Source organism: Taudactylus pleione, unplaced genomic scaffold (assembly GCF_031769625.1).
Source record: "Taudactylus pleione unplaced genomic scaffold, aTauple2 ptg001477l, whole genome shotgun sequence".
NCBI lineage: Eukaryota > Metazoa > Chordata > Amphibia > Anura > Myobatrachidae > Taudactylus > Taudactylus pleione.
The window spans coordinates 1,825,131-1,844,172 of NW_028285875.1; the positions used below are offsets into that span (position 1 = coordinate 1,825,131).

General features: G+C 39.9%; 1 protein-coding gene across 3 annotated transcripts in view; it reads right to left on the reverse strand.

Annotated features, from left to right (window-relative positions):
• TNS1 (tensin 1) overlaps positions 1-19,042 on the reverse strand; it is a 754,643-nt gene that overhangs the window by 119,950 nt on the left and 615,651 nt on the right. For all 3 annotated transcript variants that reach the window (XM_088463870.1, XM_088463869.1, XM_088463871.1), the window contains 7 exons: positions 14,628-14,669; positions 11,747-11,796; positions 10,525-10,696; positions 10,312-10,362; positions 6,411-6,533; positions 2,091-2,155; positions 381-464 (listed from right to left, as the gene is read on the reverse strand). In XM_088463870.1, coding sequence (XP_088319996.1) covers positions 381-464; positions 2,091-2,155; positions 6,411-6,533; positions 10,312-10,362; positions 10,525-10,696; positions 11,747-11,796; positions 14,628-14,669 — 587 coding nt within the window. The remainder of the gene's footprint in view (positions 1-380; positions 465-2,090; positions 2,156-6,410; positions 6,534-10,311; positions 10,363-10,524; positions 10,697-11,746; positions 11,797-14,627; positions 14,670-19,042) is intronic.

Here is a 19,042-nt window from a genome sequence, read left to right on the forward strand (position 1 = left end):
GATGCGTAGTTCGGTTTTGACTCATTCTTTTCACCAAATTAGCGCAAGTTCGGATTAGTCCGGATTTATCCTATTGGCTATCCAAAACACGCAAGAGCCGGATAGCCTGTATGATGTCATTTTTGAGATCCAAACATAACCGAATAAAACCAAAGCGGTCACCTGTACTTTGAAGATCGTGTAATAACAATTTACAGTAAATGTACAAGGCTTTCTGAAAGAATAATGCGTTTTTGTGGTCCTGTTTATATTCACTCTGGATTTGGTTGATACATATCACTAGTTATAGGCAAACTAATATTGAATTTTTCGGTTAGGCATATAAAGGTGACAGTGGTTCTGTACATTGTCATAAAATGTATCAGTGGAGTGTTACCGACCTCTTTTGGGATGGCTGACCAACTGGAAGAACTTTATCTTCATAAAATCGCCTCATCGCGAATCTGTCCAGAGCCTGATCTGCACTGTTGGAGAAGACACGGGTTACTGACAGACACAAGAAGCACAAAATGAAGAAAAAATTTTTTTTTCTTCTTATAAAGTAGGAAATGAGTCAAGATATCTCAACTCAAAACATGCGGCCTGTCACCACTACAATTTTTTTTTTGTTTATATAGATATATTTATGATGCATGTGTAGCTCCCTAAATACCGAAGTTTATCATATGAATTGGTTTGCACCTCTCATTCTGTTAATACCCAGTACCATTTGATTACTGTTGTATTAGTTCTAATAGACTGTAAAATGATGCACAGTAGCATATAACAGAGGTTCCCAAAGTCCGCCATTACAGTCCACGTTTGACGTATATCCATGCTTGAGCACAGGTGACTTAATTAGTACCTCAATCCATTTGATTTAAGCATCTGGACTCAAGCTTGGATATCCCTAAAACGTGGACTGTAATAGCAGACTTTGGGAACCTCTGGCATATAGTATTGTAATCTACTGCAGCATTTGAGTGAGCTGCACTTATAAAAACACCAAAATCTGACCAAAACAAAAAGGTACATGGTGTGCTAACTTATAAGTCCTAAATGGAAAAAAAAAATTATATATATATATTATATATATATGTCAAAGACACACAAAAAAAACAGCACAAACACACCAACCAAGAGTCAGTAGCTTGTAGAACTACCAATAACTTCAAGTGACTATTTCAATATTTGAGGAATTTTGGCCCACTGTTCCTTACAACATTGTTTCAGTTTGTTGATGTTTTGCAGCATTCTTTCTGGGCTCTTATGGTCTCACCACAGCTTTGCAATTGGGGTGAAGTCTGGGCTTGAGATTAATTTCCGTTCTTTTCTCTCTCATCATGCTGATGTGTTTATTTTGTCTTGTTGCACTATCCAGTTTCAGCAAAGCTTCAGTAGTTAGTTACCCTCGCATTTCCTTTATAATACTCTGCCACTAAGCGGAGCTCATGGTATACTCAGTAATTAGCTAGGAGTCCAGGTGCTACTGCTGCAAAACCCCCAATTATCCGGAGCATCGCACAGTCTTATCTGTTACTTCATTTGTTTAGATGCCCACTACAAGCAAAACTGACATCCATCTTCCATGTTGTCCATTTGTAGATCTTCATCTTTCTCACTGTAGAATTATGGGCTTCAAACTATTTGGGAATGACTTTATAAGTAACCATATTCAGAGATAACCAGCAGCATTTGCTTCTCCAAGATCAATGCACATGTGTTTCCCCTTCATTATGGTGTTACACCAAACCGCAATGCTCCATTGCCACGTTTTTATATAAATGAGTATAGTACATGGTACAGTAGGGTAAATCACAGAATCTTTCTGTAACATGTTGCCATGGGTTACCATAGGTGCAAGGAGTGCAGCTGCAATGGGGCCCAGAGCTGAGGGGAGCCCATCTTTCTTGTCAAAGTTACATGTGTTATATACATTTTTCACCATTGGGTGGTACATAGGGGCCTTTACAGACTTTTGGTATGGGGCCTTCAAATACCTAGTTACGCCCATGTTGCTATGGTGGTCTGTATATAAAACAGACAGAAGTGCAGGGACAGACATGTAAAATCATTAGGGAAATCCGCAGAAACTAATCTCTCTGGCATACCTGGCAGATATATTGCTGTAATGCATGTATGCCGCAATAACCACACCAGTCCGGCCTCGATTCCCCTGAAATACAACAAAAACTTTAGATAAGTCTGACACAAACTGAAACATTTATGATATATAAAGACAGTCATTCCATATGCAGGCAAGAAATCAGACACACACAGGTCACGTTCCACAGTAGAACACCAAATTCTAGTCTTTGGTTCTTTAGTGTTATGCGATACAGTCACTTCAGTTAGTAGCGAAGTTGTAACACTCTACTTTATGAGTAGTGGTAGAACAACACTTGATTATTAAATATAAAATAAGCCATGTTTTACTTACTGCAATACCCAGAAGTGTGCACATTGCGGATTTAACTGAATCTGCCCCTTAGCCAGAAGCCAAATAAATGGATATGTAGTCAATTGAGCACAACACAAAATGCACAAAAATAAAATCTGGCATCTTGGCTGTTGACATCGTAAAGTGTCATACAGGCTGGTATGTGTATTTGCGCTAAATTAAAATGGGCCGTGCTACATAAACTATACTCAACTAGAGTGTGCGTCTTTTACAGTAGTTATGGTGGGCTCACATGTGGAATACAGTACCAGTCATAAAAGAGCATTATGCAGCATAAGTCCAGTGTCAGCAATGTACATTGTGTTACAGCTTTTGAACTTCAGGACTGGAAATCGTCTAAATAAATATGTGTGATGAAATTAACAGTGTGTTGTTGTGTTACTGCAGTAAGTAGTAATGATAGACTTGTGCAGAGCACTCTGCATATTTGAAGACATTTTGATAAACATCCTTATTATGTGCATACTTTGGTGCTCTAATAAGTCAGTTGGTTTTTTATTTAATCACTATTCCCTTGAATAAGCTATGAAGTGTTTTCAACAATACATTTACTCTGCTTGACTGTAACGATGCTGTTGAAACAGGCTACTGAAGTATTCAAAATATCTGTCGCTCCTGACTCAGCAGTAACTGTAGGATCAGGTTCTTGGCCAATAACTGTCTCATCCATGCGCTCAACTTCTTCCACCTTAACTAGTGGGGTCACTAGGGTGGGTGTCATCCAGTGCAATAAATAAACCCAGCACATGCCTAAAAAGGGGACGGGACTCCAGTTCAAACTTTTAACCCTCACATATAAAGCCCTTATTCACTCCTACCTCTCCAACATCTTCAAATTAATTTCTGCCCACACTCCCTTACTCCCCCTTCCACCGATCACCCTCTCTCCTCCACCCTGGATACATCCTTTTACACCTGTCTCCAGCTCCTCCCCATCCTCTGAAATTCACTCACTCGCCAAGAGGGACTTTCTTGCCAGTTTCAAACATGCAAGCATTAAATTTAAGAAGGTGTAAGAGAGAATGGCGCTAAAATACATTCAATATACATAAGAAACAATGAGGATATCATGCAATGCAGGTGTAATAATTAGAAATAGATATAATCTATAAACAAGATGTATACTTTATTTGCTCAAGGCTTAAAAACTGTAGCAGTTTTATCTGGAGCATCCGTGAAACATTGTTGCCAAGTATATGCTCTAAGACAGTTTATTACCAGAATATCTCATGGAATATATTCATAATCAAACATGTAATACTAAATTATATACTTTGAAAACTAAAAATGACTTTTAAAATTCAGGTTTCCTTTATATTGCATGTGCAGTTCTTAATGTGGAAGACGTTCATAAAAACAGATGAATATAAAACTCCGTATGTCAGGTTTATAAATTGGTGATCAGTACCATTGCCAGTTATTAGCCCCCTTATGTCATCTCCGATACTAGTAAATAGTGTGTATGTGGCCGTTTAATATAGCTATGTGATGTCCCGCTGATAGAGCTTAGCGTTAAACTTCTTTCTTCTTACAAGTTCATCTGTTGTGCTGGCTTTTATCTTCCTCCACCCTCAATCTTCTCTCCGGTGGATAATTCCCAGTCGAGCTGGTCCGGTATAGTTGTGGGTGGCGGGGGAGCCTGCACCTGTATATGATGGTATCCTGCAGTAGTAACTAAGTCTGGTGCTCCCGCGTGCTTCTTCTTCTAAAATAGGTTCCGATCTTCCCTTCCTTAGCTCCACAGGTTCCATATCCAGTATTGAATCCCCAATCTATAGCCAGTCCGGAATTTCTTGGATTATGCTGTAGGAGATGGGTGGTTGTAATCAGAGGTGGCTTTAGCATGCGGGGATTCCCGGTTATGGTCTGGCACGTAAAAAAAATCCTCTTACGCGTTTCACCCCTACTGGGGGCTTCGTCTCTGACAAAATGAAACGTGTAAGAGGAAATTATCCACTGGAGAGAATTATCCACTGGAGAGAAGATTGAAGGTGGAGGAAGATAAAAGCCAGCACTGCAGATGAACTTGTAAGAAGAAAGAAGTTTACCGGTAAGCTCTATCAGCGGGACGCCTCTGTCTTTTACATCACATAGCTATATTAAACGGCCGCATACACACTATTTACTAGTATCGGAGATGACATAAGAGGGGTAATAACTGACAATGGTACTGATCACCAACTTATTAGCCTGACATACGGAGTTTTATACTCGTCTGTTTTCATGAACGTCTTCCATATTAAGAACTGCACATGCAATATAAAGGTAACCTTTCAATTTTTAAAAGTCATTTTTAGCTTTCAATGTATATAAATTACATGTTTGATTATGAATATATTCCATGAGATATTCTGGTAATAATCTGTGTTAGAGCATATACTTGGCGTCAATGTTTCACGTATGCACCAGATAAAAACTGCAACAGTTTTTTAACCTTGAGCAAATAAAGTATACATCTTGTTTCTAGATTATATTTTTTTCCAATGATTATACCTCATTGTTTTTTATGTATATTGAATGTATTTTAGTACCATTCTCTCTTACACATTTTTAAATCTATTTATCTATGGGAGGGACCTCGTCACATTTGAGAGAGGCAGCTGAGATACAAAAGTAGGAAGCGCATACAAACAAACATTTCTTTTGTCACATACAAGCATTAAAGCTTACCAGCCCTCTATCAAATCTTACCGCTCTGCCCTTGACCTACTCTTTTTCCCAGTGCACCTTCCAACTTTTCCCTTAGTATGTATGCCCTTATCGGCAGTGCACGGTTTCCTCTTGTTCTCCCATTAGCCCTAACTATGCCACCTTTGTTCCTTGTCTTTTGTCATCAAGTCCCATTCAGGGACTCTGACACTGGGATGTAGTCAGAATCCTGATGGATAGAATGCCTACAGTCAAAATACCGGTTAGGGTTAGGCTGTGGGAGGGGACGGTTAGGGTTGGGCTGCGGAAGGGGACGGTTAGGGTTAAGCTGTGGGAGGGGACGGTTAGGGTTAAGCTGTGGGAGGGGATGGTTAGGGTTAGGCTGTGGGAGGGGACGGTTAGGGTTGGGCTGCGGAAGGGGACGGTTAGGGTTAAGCTGTGGGAGGGGACGGTTAGGGTTATGCTGTGGGAGGGGATGGTTAGGGTTGGGCTGCGGAAGGGGACGGTTAGGGTTAGGCTGTGGGAGGGGACGGTTAGGGTTGGGCTGCGGAAGGGGACGGTTAGGGTTAAGCTGTGGGAGGGGACGGTTAGGGTTAGGCTGTGGGAGGGGACGGTTAGGGTTAAGCTGTGGGAGGGGATGGTTAGGGTTAGGCTGTGGGAGGGGACGGTTAGGGTTGGGCTGCGGAAGGGGACAGTTAGGATTAGGCTGCGGAAGGGGACAATTAGGCTTAACCTGCGAGGGGGACAGTTAGGGTTAGGACTAGGATTGGGGTTAGAATAATTACCAAAATCATCAGGATTTTGACCGTGGGGATGCAGCTGTCAGTATTCTGACCATCAGTATTGTGATCATTGGGATCCCATACACAACCATTGATACTGTACTGTATGCTACCCTTCTGTTGGGTATAGGCTCATCAAATGCCACACTGCCTTCCACAAACAGATTGCCCTGAAAAATACAGTGAGTTGTCCTACCCTCACCCCTTATCCTCTGCCTACCTAGTGTGTTTTATTCCTGTGTGTTATTCCTAATTATTTTGCATGTTTTTCAGACTCAAAAGACTCTCAAGATTTAAACTCTCATACAGGTGTTTACTGTATTGAAAATACAACTCGATCAATGTATTAGTGTGAGAGTTTTACTGCTAAACACTCAACCTATTACATTTGGCCCATGGTGTCATTTGCACTACTACTATGTATATTGGTTGTACGATGTTGTGAACACTTTGTGACGCCTTACAAAAGAACATACAAGAGAGAGATATAGGCCATAATGTGCTATTTTGGTAAGTTTGGTGAATTAGTTACCACTTACTTTATTATGAATGACAACAACATTGTGGGGATCTGCATTCAGCCAAGTGTCCATTGCTTTACAGATGCTGCAAACTCTTTCCAGTGCCGGGGCATGAAGGTCTGGCCACCCGAAATCCAGCACCTGAGAAGAGAGAGCAGGACATGTCTTTGTACAACATAGGAGACATATATATCTCCTAGTGTGTGTTTTAAGGAAGGAGATACATTCTCCGAAACATCACAAATAAACACCTTTGTTTAACTAGCAAAATGACAGAGGCTAAGAGCACATTCTACTATAGAGTTAAAGGTTTAACGGTTAGAGCTGATTATACACTAAATACCTTCTTTCCTTACTCCAATAAGTCTTTACTCTACATTCCGATTTTGCCCACAGTATAAAAGGCCAGGGATGTGGCTGATTTAATTATAAATAAAAGGGGAAGGTAAAATGTTAAATTATCATTACTCCAGAAGACAATATCCTGGGTAGATAGTAATGTCGCCATCATAACATGAGAGCAGAAGGAAGACTCCGAATGCTTCTAGACCTATCTATCAAGTGTAATTATTGCTGTGAATATGCATTGGCAAAATTGAACTTTATCAAAGTGAAACTAATTATAAACAAAATCAACCCTTCAACAACTGACTTGAAATAAAGGTCACCACCAATATTTTATAATAATTACAAAACATGATAAAACATGGTCTGTAAATCTACACATAACTGAATACATCTAATTAATATTTCAAATAATTAATTGTGATCCAAGAGGTAAATCTTCATTACTCATCTACTGTACTACCAATGTTCTCAAAACACGGCAGATGACAGCAGCTGGTTGTTTCTCCCTAACAGCAAGCTTAACAGGTGTAGGTATGTGCATATATGTAAAAGTATTTAATTATACGTAGTATGCATTGTGATCTCGTCGTTTGACAATATTTCTGTCCTAATACAATTGTTCACCTTTGTGTGTGTGTGTTACATTTGACACTTGTAGAATGGCGGCCTCCGCAATTCACAATCTAGATGGCAACATTCTGTGGGCTGAATGGAAAAAGTTATGCCTTCGTTGGGCGGAAATGACGCCACCCTCAATGCACACAGTAAGGACAGAAGTAAGGTCTCTTCCTTTTTTGTCCAGTCTAAGCAGAAATGACTGTTCATTCTATGATGGAATCTTTTGGCTCAAATTCTCTATATTAAGGGTCACACTTCAAACTGCCCCTTATCCCCCCATAGGAACTCTTTCAAATAAAACACAACGTGCTCCTCTGGAACATTTCTCCACTTATACATACACCTTTGAACTTGTTAATGGACAGATACTTTTTCCTGTTATGTCTAAAAGATAAGCTTTTTTACTTTACTAATGTACAGGCAATTAAATATGTATTGTTTTATGTTCTTTGAAGTTTATTATTTGCCTTGAGTGGATGACTATTGATGTTCCCAGAGGGATTATCGAAACCTATAGATTCTTTGAGGAGATCTTATTTTAATAATATAAAGATGCATTTTGAAGTCATATACAGTTCGCTTCCACTTGTTTTTACATACTACACTACGTATAGACACCTTCTCCTATTTCCTGAGGTCACTATCATGGATTGCATATGTTGAAGTAATGTCCTTTGGTTGCTCTAAAGCACCATAATTAATGAGAACATTGAGCATTAAAGCTTAAAGAATTTTCCTTGGTGGATTGTATATGTGGATCATGAAAATTCCACTATCGGGTACAATTATTATTCAATGCCTACCGGATATTTGTAACCGCATTCATCTTATGGCATGTAGAACATTATACATATCGCACCAAAACTAGAGCCTATTTGTCAGCATTACCCATCACCTCTGGTACTGAATATTCCGTATTTTGGAATAATTGCATATCATAATGAAATATCTTAGGAATGGGACCCCAATATACACACAGAATGCATTTATGTGTTATATACACCTTATACACACAGCCTGCAAGACATTTTATACAATATTTCCAATAATTTTGTGGCTCAAGCAAAGATTGTGTATATACATGAAATTCATTTATGTTTCATATACACCTTATACACACAGCCTGAAGGTAATTTTATACAATATTTTTAATAATTTGTGCCTTAGACAAAGTTTGTGTACATTGAACCATCAAAAATCAAAGGTTTCATTTTCTCAGTCATTCCAAAATCATTCCGTATTTCGGAATATTCCGTATTTCGGAATATTTGGATATGGGAGACTCAACCTGTACCACTGTGTAATATATATATATATATATATATATACACATACAGAGTTTCATATGCTTGGCACTCAGGATGATGTTCATGCCAGGGCTGGGTGCTTTCCTAAAGTCATGATACAAGTAATATCATATAGTGTGGCCTGTCAGCCCCACATATATCAGGAAGGCGGCAGCACTCCTTGGTGATGAAAAAAAGATCTTTTTGTAATCAAACCATCATGAAAAAATATACATTACAAGGTGTCGGTGTCGACGAAAAGGTCTTAGAACCTTGAAACATCAGGACAGTGATAAAACAAACCCATGCTTTATTTACTGTCCTGATGAAAAGGTCTTAGGACCTTGAAACGTCGACACCGACACCTTGTAATGTATATTTTTTCATGATGTTTTGATTACAAAAAAATCTTTTTTTCATCACCAAGGAGTGCCGCCAATGATTACTAACATGCCCCAGAATTTAGGTGGGAAAGAGTGTGTTTCCTTATTATTCATTTTTCTATTTCCATTGATCTGTTTCCCAAATATGGTTGGAAATACACTCTTTGTGGGACAGGATAGGCCCACAGTCGAACAAATGAAAACATTTTTCATTTCTGTGGTTGCATGTATCACTGTGACATGTAACATTGCATTCCCCTTACATGCCGTTTTAGAAAAATTATTTTTGCTGTTTATTGTCACTTTTAATAATCAACTTAATCATACAATGGGAACAATGTGATAGTTTTTAAAGATATTTTACAATACACTGATGTTCTGACCTATATATTCTCCCTCTCATAGTCTCAATTACACAGATGGGCTGCAGATGAAACTAACTCCCAAACATACGGTAATTTGTTTCAGTTCTGCACAGGAAACAGAATAAGCTCTTAATTAGCGGATTTCTAATCACAGTTAATGGAAATCCTTCCTCTCCTTTACGTCAGAGCAGAGTACAGACTCCAAGTCACACTTCCTGCAGGGATACTGAGCATCTATACATCTCAATGTACTCTTCCAACAACCAGACCTCGTGGCCTTCAGTGCGTACTCATTTATATCATTATTTATACACTCAGCTGATCGAGAACCTCAAATCAAAGCTAACCATTGCACATAACATGATCCTCAGCAACCTTCATTCTAACGCCACCTGTCCAGTATGCCTTTTTACTCCATTTATTCCCCACCAGCCTGGCCTGTAACCGAAACCGTCCTCTGACAGTTTTCCATCTATCACCACATAGCCTCCTCCAGAATACCCTCTATTCCTATCTGACCTGCACAGACTGACCTCTAACTCCACCAGGCTTACACCAACCTGCCCTCTAACCCCATCTAGCCTACACCAACCTGCCCCAACCCAACATGGTTTCCATTCGTCTGCCCTCTAACCCAACACAGTCTTTGCCAGCCTTCATTCTTATCAAACCTGGCTTCTGCCAATCAGCTCTCTAACCCAAAAAGACTTCAGCCAATGTGCCCTCTATTCCAAAATGGCACCTGCCAGCCTGCCCTCTAACCCAACCCAGCCTCCGCCAGCCCCATTTTATCCCATAACAGCTTCTTACAAACTACACTCTGATCCAACAAGGTCAGTCTACCCTCTAAAATAACAAGGTCTCTGCCAGCTGGCATCACCAACAAGTGTTTATAGGTAACACAGACTTTATATCTCACCTTAGAATGGAGTTTACTGATATCATGTCTTCTCTCAGACAAATTGAAGATCTAAAATAGTAAGCAAAGATTAAATAGAGAAATAGATATATAAAATACAAAATAATTCTTCAAAAAACGGTATCAAAATACCACAGAGCTATCGAGTTGTGCATAAACGAGCCATATCTAATGTAATGTGAGGAACATTTGGGGTTAAATGTTGAGACTTACCAGGTAATTGTCACCATGTTTGGACTTTAGCATATGCGCCACCTCCTTGAGGTTGCGGCAGAAGTTTGCCTCTTCTGTACCCGCAGCGAATGTGACGGAAATAATCCGTTCGGTGATGTAGGTGAGATCCAACTCACAACTGTCCTCCATGACGTTAATCAAACTGAAACTCCTAAACGGACAGACAATGGAATCCAGCATGACTCAGAGTTTTACCACTGATAGTGACAGAGTATCCCAATTTCTGCACAGTTCTCCATGATGACACATTATATTCAAACAATTCCTTGTGGAATTATATTACCTTTCATTTTAATGTGTTTACTCTTTCTGCGTCCCCACAATAACATATATACATATGCCACGTTCGTCAAGAACAAGCAATAGCATGATACAGTATGTGAATCACATGTGCTGTGCATTTAAATGGTCTTCCTTCTCCCCAGTCCTGTCTGTTCTTAGGAAATGTTCATGCTGGGTTATACTGTCACATGAAGAGAGAGGTATGCGAGCAGCCTCACCCTGTGTATTAGGAGGCAGGGGAAAGGCAGCGAGCAGCTGTCTATGTGAGAGGGCATAGCTTCCCCAACGCAGCGCTATTCCAATTTATCAGGGATGCAGGGAACGAAGCTGCCAGACACTGCAGGTCTTGTATTGCTATATACCATTATCCCATATCCCTATACAGACATCTGTCAAACCCAAGAGATTTACTGAGCTACTGTAACACACATTCTGCCTTATCCTGCATTTCTGTCATTTGCAACGTGAGACAAGTACAATGCAGTTTTTTCTGTTATCTGGGCTTCAAAGCACGTGCCCAGGTCCTATAGATGAAAAGTGTTACACTTCTGTTCTCTGAGGAGAAAATGTCATCTCCAGTACATCGGGCAGAGATAGAAACATTATCGTAATTTACATCCAAGTGAAATTCTTCTTCTCATTATTCTGACTCATTAATTAGGAAGGCTGTAAGCTACACCTCCAGCACACTCTGACACAACATGCTGAGGGTTGTAGTAGTACAACAGCAGCTAGAGTGAGACAGGTGCCAGCTACTAAAATAAATATTCTGCTTTCGTGTTTCAGCTTCTCAGACGGCCGTTTTGAAAAGGGTCAACCCTGGTGGGGAGGAAATTATTTGTGATCAACTTTGTCTGAAAAGGTGACCAAAAATCTATAACCAATAACATTTTTCTATCAATCTATTGTCACAACTCACCTTGATGGTCTACGGCGGGACTGGGTGCTCCTGGAGGAATTAGTGGATCCCTAGGGGGAATAATGTAGACACTTTGTGAATGACAAAAAGACAAATATGGACATTAATATCAGACAGAGGGACTTGGCTCATTATATAACACACATAATGTACCCCAAATCAAATACACTACAACATTTGTTATTTGAATGCTCTACGCTGTTACAATCTTGTTACAGACCAAATATTTGAATGTCAAACAACTCACAGTTCCACCAAATAAGGTAAATTGGTGAAATCTAAATGAAAATGAATTGGAAGTAGTAACTAGTAATAAAAAAAAAAAAAAGCTAAAAACAGATCACCCACAGATAGATAGATCTATCTATCTATATATCTATATATATATATATATATATATATATATATAAACTTTCATTTTGATTGTGTGATTACATAATACATCCAACCAAAACATATAAAAATGTTCAACTCATGAAGTCTAATCTACAGATGCGTCCTCATACACCTAGCCTGAATACGCCATGCGGTGCGAGATGCTTGGCGTGTTAGCTGCCAGGTCCCATGCGACACTGCTTGCGCCGAGCATCTTTTTCTGCAGAAAATAAGTCACAACAGGAGGCTGCACTTATTTATTTGATATACGACACTTGTATATCTGTGTATTCGACTGACTGTAAATGAAGCACAACGGAACTTGACGTGGAAAGAAGCTGCTGCATCTTAGAACTTTGTATACAGATTCAGACTCAGTCGCACATAGATATACAATTGTTGTATATAGTCACACTGCATTGCAATGGAGATGTGTCGATAAGAAAAAGACGCAAAAAAAAATCTCGGCACAAGCAGAGTCACACGGGACCTGGCACGCCGAGAGGGGCTGCTTCGTGAACCTGCAGCAATAGTGTATGAGGACACATTGGTAAGTGTATAGCTTTGATTCGGTTTCAGTGTACAAATGAATCTACATCAATAAGATCGTATGAACAAATCTCAATGTATGCGGGTTACTTACACATGGTACAAAGTAACACAATTATAAGTCCCTTACTGACACTGTGGCACAAATTATAGTTTATTGGTATCTCTTATACTGATTATAAAACATTCTATAACTGTGGCTTATTTGTGTATAGTGTCATCACAGTGAGGGACACTTAACATTTGTTTCTCATGCACCAGCATTACCAGCAGACATTAGCCATGCAGTGAGATCGGAATCCATCAGTAAGAAATAACTACAGCTAGAGGTCAGTACCAATCTGACTTCTTCCTGAGACAACTATACTACACAAAAGTACCAGCACAATGCTTGTGGGACCCTGTTAGCTTGGAAATCTCTTTCTCTTAACACTTTTCACTTGTGGAGAAATATTGGTACATAAGAAAATGTCAGAAAAAAGGTCAATCATTTTTTAGTAAGGTTTAAGCAAAGCTGACATGCACATTATCAGGTGTTTTATCCCAAATTTATAGGGAGCCAAAGACATATCTGGAAGGCAATTAAAGAGTGATGGATGTTTATGTGTAAAACACAATGACAAACAGGGTCACAAGATAAGGAAATAGACGTTTTTTTTTAGTTGAGCACAAACTTTGCCGTCAGATGTCAGATGCACCCAACACAGAGAGATTTCCAGGTGACGTACCTGCGAGAAGCTGAGAGCGCGTACAAACCTTCTCCAAGACATGATTGCAGCCTCCAAGAACCCACAAAGCCCCACACTTAATTAACCCCACTACTGATGGATCTTGTGTCCTTCACAGCCATTCCGTCTCCTGTGCGCTGGTTGCATTATTGTGACTAATAGAAATGACTTTGTAACCATGCTAAAATAAAGTGATTTCCTCTTAAACCAAGGGCAGACTCTCTCTCCTCCCCTGTGTGCTCAGTTCTCTCTGCAGCTAAAGGGTCAGGCTCTTATCAGCTGATGTGAATAACAGCCACATTAACGCTTTCTCCACTAGAAGTTCTCTTATATATACAGTACATGCACAGTTCACAAAATAAAAAGCTGTTTTAAATGGCCACAAAGTGTTGATGTACTTCTGTGGGTAAAAGAGATATAAGATATAGATAAAACTATTTAGGCTATTTATACTTAAGTTTTGAAAACTAAGAAAACCTAACTGGGCTTCCTAATTCAAAGATGCAATTAACATGCAGATCTTGGGATTACTTTTAAGGGACCTATGAATTTATAATCGCGGAACTGCAGTGATTATTAAGGTTCCATATCGCAGTGGATATTTTCATTTTCCATGACAATATCCCGCTATGTACTAAGTGAAACTTGCAGGGACAGCTGTTGCTGTAACCGATGTCCATGCAAGTTATATTCACTGCATTTTGTGCCAGTTGCAGTGTGTCAGTTTCCACCGCCAGCCAGAGGCTGCAGGAGAGAGATCGGAAGATCTTTCTCTCACCTCCATAGGCTTAAAGCAGTTTACACCATCTGAAGTTGGTGTAAACTAACAGGGTCAAACTATCAAAAGCTTCACTTTTAGGGGGTTTGGTACATAGGGGTCAGATCGTAGTCCCCATTGATGATAATGGGGACTGTGATCTGCAGGGCTAATTAGCACTCTGCCCTGGATTTCTGTGAAATCTGCTATATTGTGCCATTAGTACAAAGCAACAATTCATAAAATTATGGAACTGTAGTTTCTACATAATTTTATGAAAAAACAGCTTGATAAATAGGCCCCTAAGAGAGAAGTCAAAGCAGTCAGAAGACATTTTCATTAGATTTGTACAACAGAATCCACAACATTTTAAGAGTTATCCAAATGAAACCAGCCCTTTCACCCCCACCATATTTTTATTAATCATTTACATGGATTTCTCTGCAACATATAAGCAAAATAAAATACTCACTGTGGTGTCTACATGCTTCTGTGGGCTCTCTGTGCTGGATGGCTGGAATCAGAAGAAAAGAAGAAGGATGAATCATGTCCAGGAATATTAATATACATATAGCTGTCTAACAGTGGAATTAAATACAAAAAATATGCTTTTGATATATTATAGCCTAGGGCAAGTTTTGCTGTTAGCTCTTAAATGACTTTCAGAGTAGGTCTGTTTAGGCCTCATACCCAGTAACCAGTGATTTAGAGGTCCCTGTACGATTCCTTATCATGCACTACCACAATGCAAAAATGATGCCAATGTGAATGAGACCTTAGTCAGAAATACATTTACTAGTTCTGCCGCACCGTGGATAGCAATACTAGTGAGAAAGTGTATAAATCATCCTGTTACCAGATTCAGTATATTTTACTGCAAATCTATTGTGTCTGTTTAAAACTGTAAGCCACTCCTGATACACCTAAAGCCGCATATCCACTAGCAGACCAAAAAAACGACTGCACGATTACGACATTGTAATCGTGCAGTCGTTCACAGTCTGTGCTGTGCCTACACCGAACGTTCAGTCGTTCAGTGTAGGCACATCAATCATCCCCTAACATGCTCAACCTGACGTTATCGTCAGTTTGACCAGCATGTTCGGCCGATGATTGATGTCAGAAACGACCAGCGGGAGCGTGCATCGCTGCTCGTTTCCGACATTAATGTGCCCGACTCATGCACAATTCATGAGCGATTGAACGATATTGTTCTCGTTCAATCGCTCAAAGAAATCGGCAAGTGGATGTGCGCCCTAAGAGTCTCCAAGTGTTCTATAGAACCCAATTCAGCCAACCTTTTCCAGTTTAAAAGTTCTGTTTAAAAATAAAAAGTTTTATTTTTTAAATTAACTAAAAATAAAACTGGGAACTTTCCTAGCAGAATGACCAGAGAAGCTTTAAAAGACAACTTTCATCAGACCAAAAAGGTTTCTCACTATAAAGGCTCCAAAGAGACCCCATGCAACAATGCATCTAAATTCCATATAAAAAGAACTTTATTAGAACTTGTATGTGCATCCATGTCATGTTACGTCTCCATCTTCAAGCCAACACGCCGACCATGGTGACACATAGATATGTTGTATCAAAGACGCACATATTTTAAAGTGATCCACACCATCAACAGTAACAATGGAGGAGATGTTTGATCTGGCGATATGGTGAAGGAGTGGTAACAGCACACGTTACAGCTGATACCGCTTGTCTTCCGTGTATAAATGTGGGAATTATCGGCGCTGCTATCTACACGATGACACCGATGTGCCACCCAACGTATGAAAGGACAGTGGCACGGACCACTTCAACAGCTGCAGTTCCCCTATTGCCACAGCAGGGACAGCATGGACCCTGGTTGCGGTAGCTGCCAGCTTCAGGCTGCACGCGAGATCTCACAATGCTTGCGAGATCTCACGCTTGCTTAGTGGAGCCGGCCGGAATGGGAGAGACAGCACATCAGCACTAGTCAGATGAAATGTTAATACAACTCACCGGTACTGCTTCCTGCTTAGCCTTGGTAAAGAGGCAAATCAAGAAAAGTTATAGCGACACGATGCGTGCCACTTTAATACCTCTGCCTCTGGCAGCTGCTGCAACAGGGACAGTGCTGTCCCTGCTGTGGTGATAGGGAAACGACAGTTGCAGCTGTCGATATCGACAGCTGCAACTGTTGGAACGGTCGGTGCCACTAACTGTTCATACATTGCCTAGCATATCGGCGCACTATCTTGTAGAGGGTAGTGCCGATAATGACAGGGACGCTACAGTATGTCATTCACCACCCAACCCCACATAAATACACATTAGTGGCAGCAGCTCACATAATGTGTGCCAATACCACTAAACCTCCATATCACTAGTTGATACATCTCCCCCTATGTCTTAAATTGAACCACATCTGACAGTTTTTTGACCGTTCATATATTAGGAGGCACAACAGCAGCACCAATAATGGCAGGGGCACATAGCCATGTCATTTACCATCCAACCCCACATTAATACACAGGGGAGAAGCGGTATCAGCTCACATAAAGCCTGATTCAGTACTGCTCGAAACTGTAATTATGCATGCAATCGGCCGATTGTTGCATTCAACGCATGCATCGCAGTACGCATGCGCGAACAGACCCATGGCAGAGTGACTGACAGAAAGTACCATTTTGGGGGTGGTGATGGGCGGGGGGAGCAGGTGTGCGAGTGCATTTGAACGCCGTTACAGGGGCATGCATAAATTGGCCTCAGCAATGCCATACGCAGCTTGGGCTTTCACTGCGTGCAATTAGGTTAGAAATTTCTGAGTAAGGTCTGACCGTGTGCAAGTGTACGTGAGGCTCCAATTGTACTCGATGTTACCGATGGTTTCCCACACTTGCAAAGTATTTTACGGATGTGTGCAAGGTAAAGGGGGCGTCCTTATGTCTGGCTGCGACGGCATTGTAATTTTCATTCATTAGCATATTTATGCAGTGAGACTGTGTGCGTAATCACAGTTGCGATCCGTAATTAATCAGACGCTGATGCCTCTAATCCCCCTAACGCCGGATAATACATCTCCCTCTCTGTTCCTCAATCTGAATATATGGCATGCTTGAAGAAAATATGCAAAACTGGTGAATTAAACACTTATTTGGCTTATAAATATAAACAGCAACATAGAGGATCACACAGATGCCGGTAATTGGGAAATACTGAATAAGTGACATCAAGAGCAGAATAACATGGAGTAAGGGGCTTTAGGCTATGTGATCCTGAGTTGCATTTTAAAACTTAAAATTATATATATATATATATATATATATACATATATATATATATATATATATATATAAGCACTAGTCAGTCACATTGTTCTCCATATTCTGAATATTCTTTTTTTTTTTTTTTTTTTTGAGAAATGTTATTATTGAATAATTTTTATTCTGAATATTCTATATTAGTTGTTAGTGGTCTGTGAAGGACTTTACATGCTTGGGGTACTTCCTAAATTTTACTGCCCAGTTCTACATTTTACATTCAAAACTGAGAAATTAAGTTGTCAACACTCTGAAACCAAACCACGTAAATGTTCTTTGCTAGGCTCTCAAGTATAAAAATATAAAAAAAAGGTTACTAAATGGTACCATACTATTGCGTATATCACCCCCTTTCCGAACATATCAGTAGGTTAAATGTGGAGTAGTCATGGAAAATTTAATTAATAACAATAAATGTATTTGAATAATATCCTAGCAAAAAACTGCAGAACAAATGTTATGGAATGTGCTTCTTCAACAGCATTAAGTGCCCCCTCCGTAACCACACATCTGTTTATTTATACTTCTGTACGCGGTCCTCTAAATAATAACTGCCCGTTCTGTCGCTCTCCCTTTCATGTGCTTCCATGTGACGGGCGGACTCAGAACATTGAGTCCACATATACAGAGTACTAGAGTGCCCTGGAAGTCCTCCAGTAATGATCAGATGGCTATTGATCATCAGCCATGTTATGCACAAGCTCGTGATTCATTGAGAGAACAGACGCGAAAGGGCCAACATGACTGTAACAAGTAAACAATTTAAAGGTTTCAGCAAGGTTTGTTAAGGTGGGATAATGGGGATTTGCGGTGTCCTAAAGTTCACTTAGATGGTAGAATGCATAATACACAGAGCTACTCACCAGCATGTCTCCTGAGAAATGAATCTACAGGCAATTCCCCTTACAAAAATTCACCAACCCCTTATCTGAATAGTGTGGATAGCTCCTTGTAAACCCTCATCATACTAATCTGAGGTTCCATTGGTGCAAATAAAAGGGTGCCTAGGGGACCTATTCCGACACAGAAGGAAGGTATATGGTATATATGGATAAACAAAATGGATCACACAGATCAATTCCAAGAATAAACCATTAAAGAAGTTCTCTACCTTCACACCTCTTATATTGCAATAGCTCCCATGATGCAGATATAACAACCTGGAGAAAAGCCATCAGATTGTGTAGTTTCCAAATTTCCGGAACAGCATGATGAGCCCGCAAAATGCTTATCCCCAGTGCATGTAGGCAAAACATGCACTTTAAGATTCTCTGCTTATATTGGGAGAAATTACACTTGGGGTCTAAATTATTTTTGCAACAAACTTGACCTTAAGCCATGTGAAAGCTCCACTGACATACACATTGTTGCTACTACACATTAACTGCACAATTCATATATAAGAGGTAATTATACTTCTATGTATTCACTGTCAATTAATACGTAACAGTGACATCAAAATCAGCTCCGTTAATGGAGCCCTTTGTTCCAGAGTTATTTTTGCAAGGCAGTTGCCATAACAAAGACACCAATTTATTCCAAAGTTTGAGTATGAAAAGAAAAAGCCTTTCTATTAAAACTCCAATAATAAAAT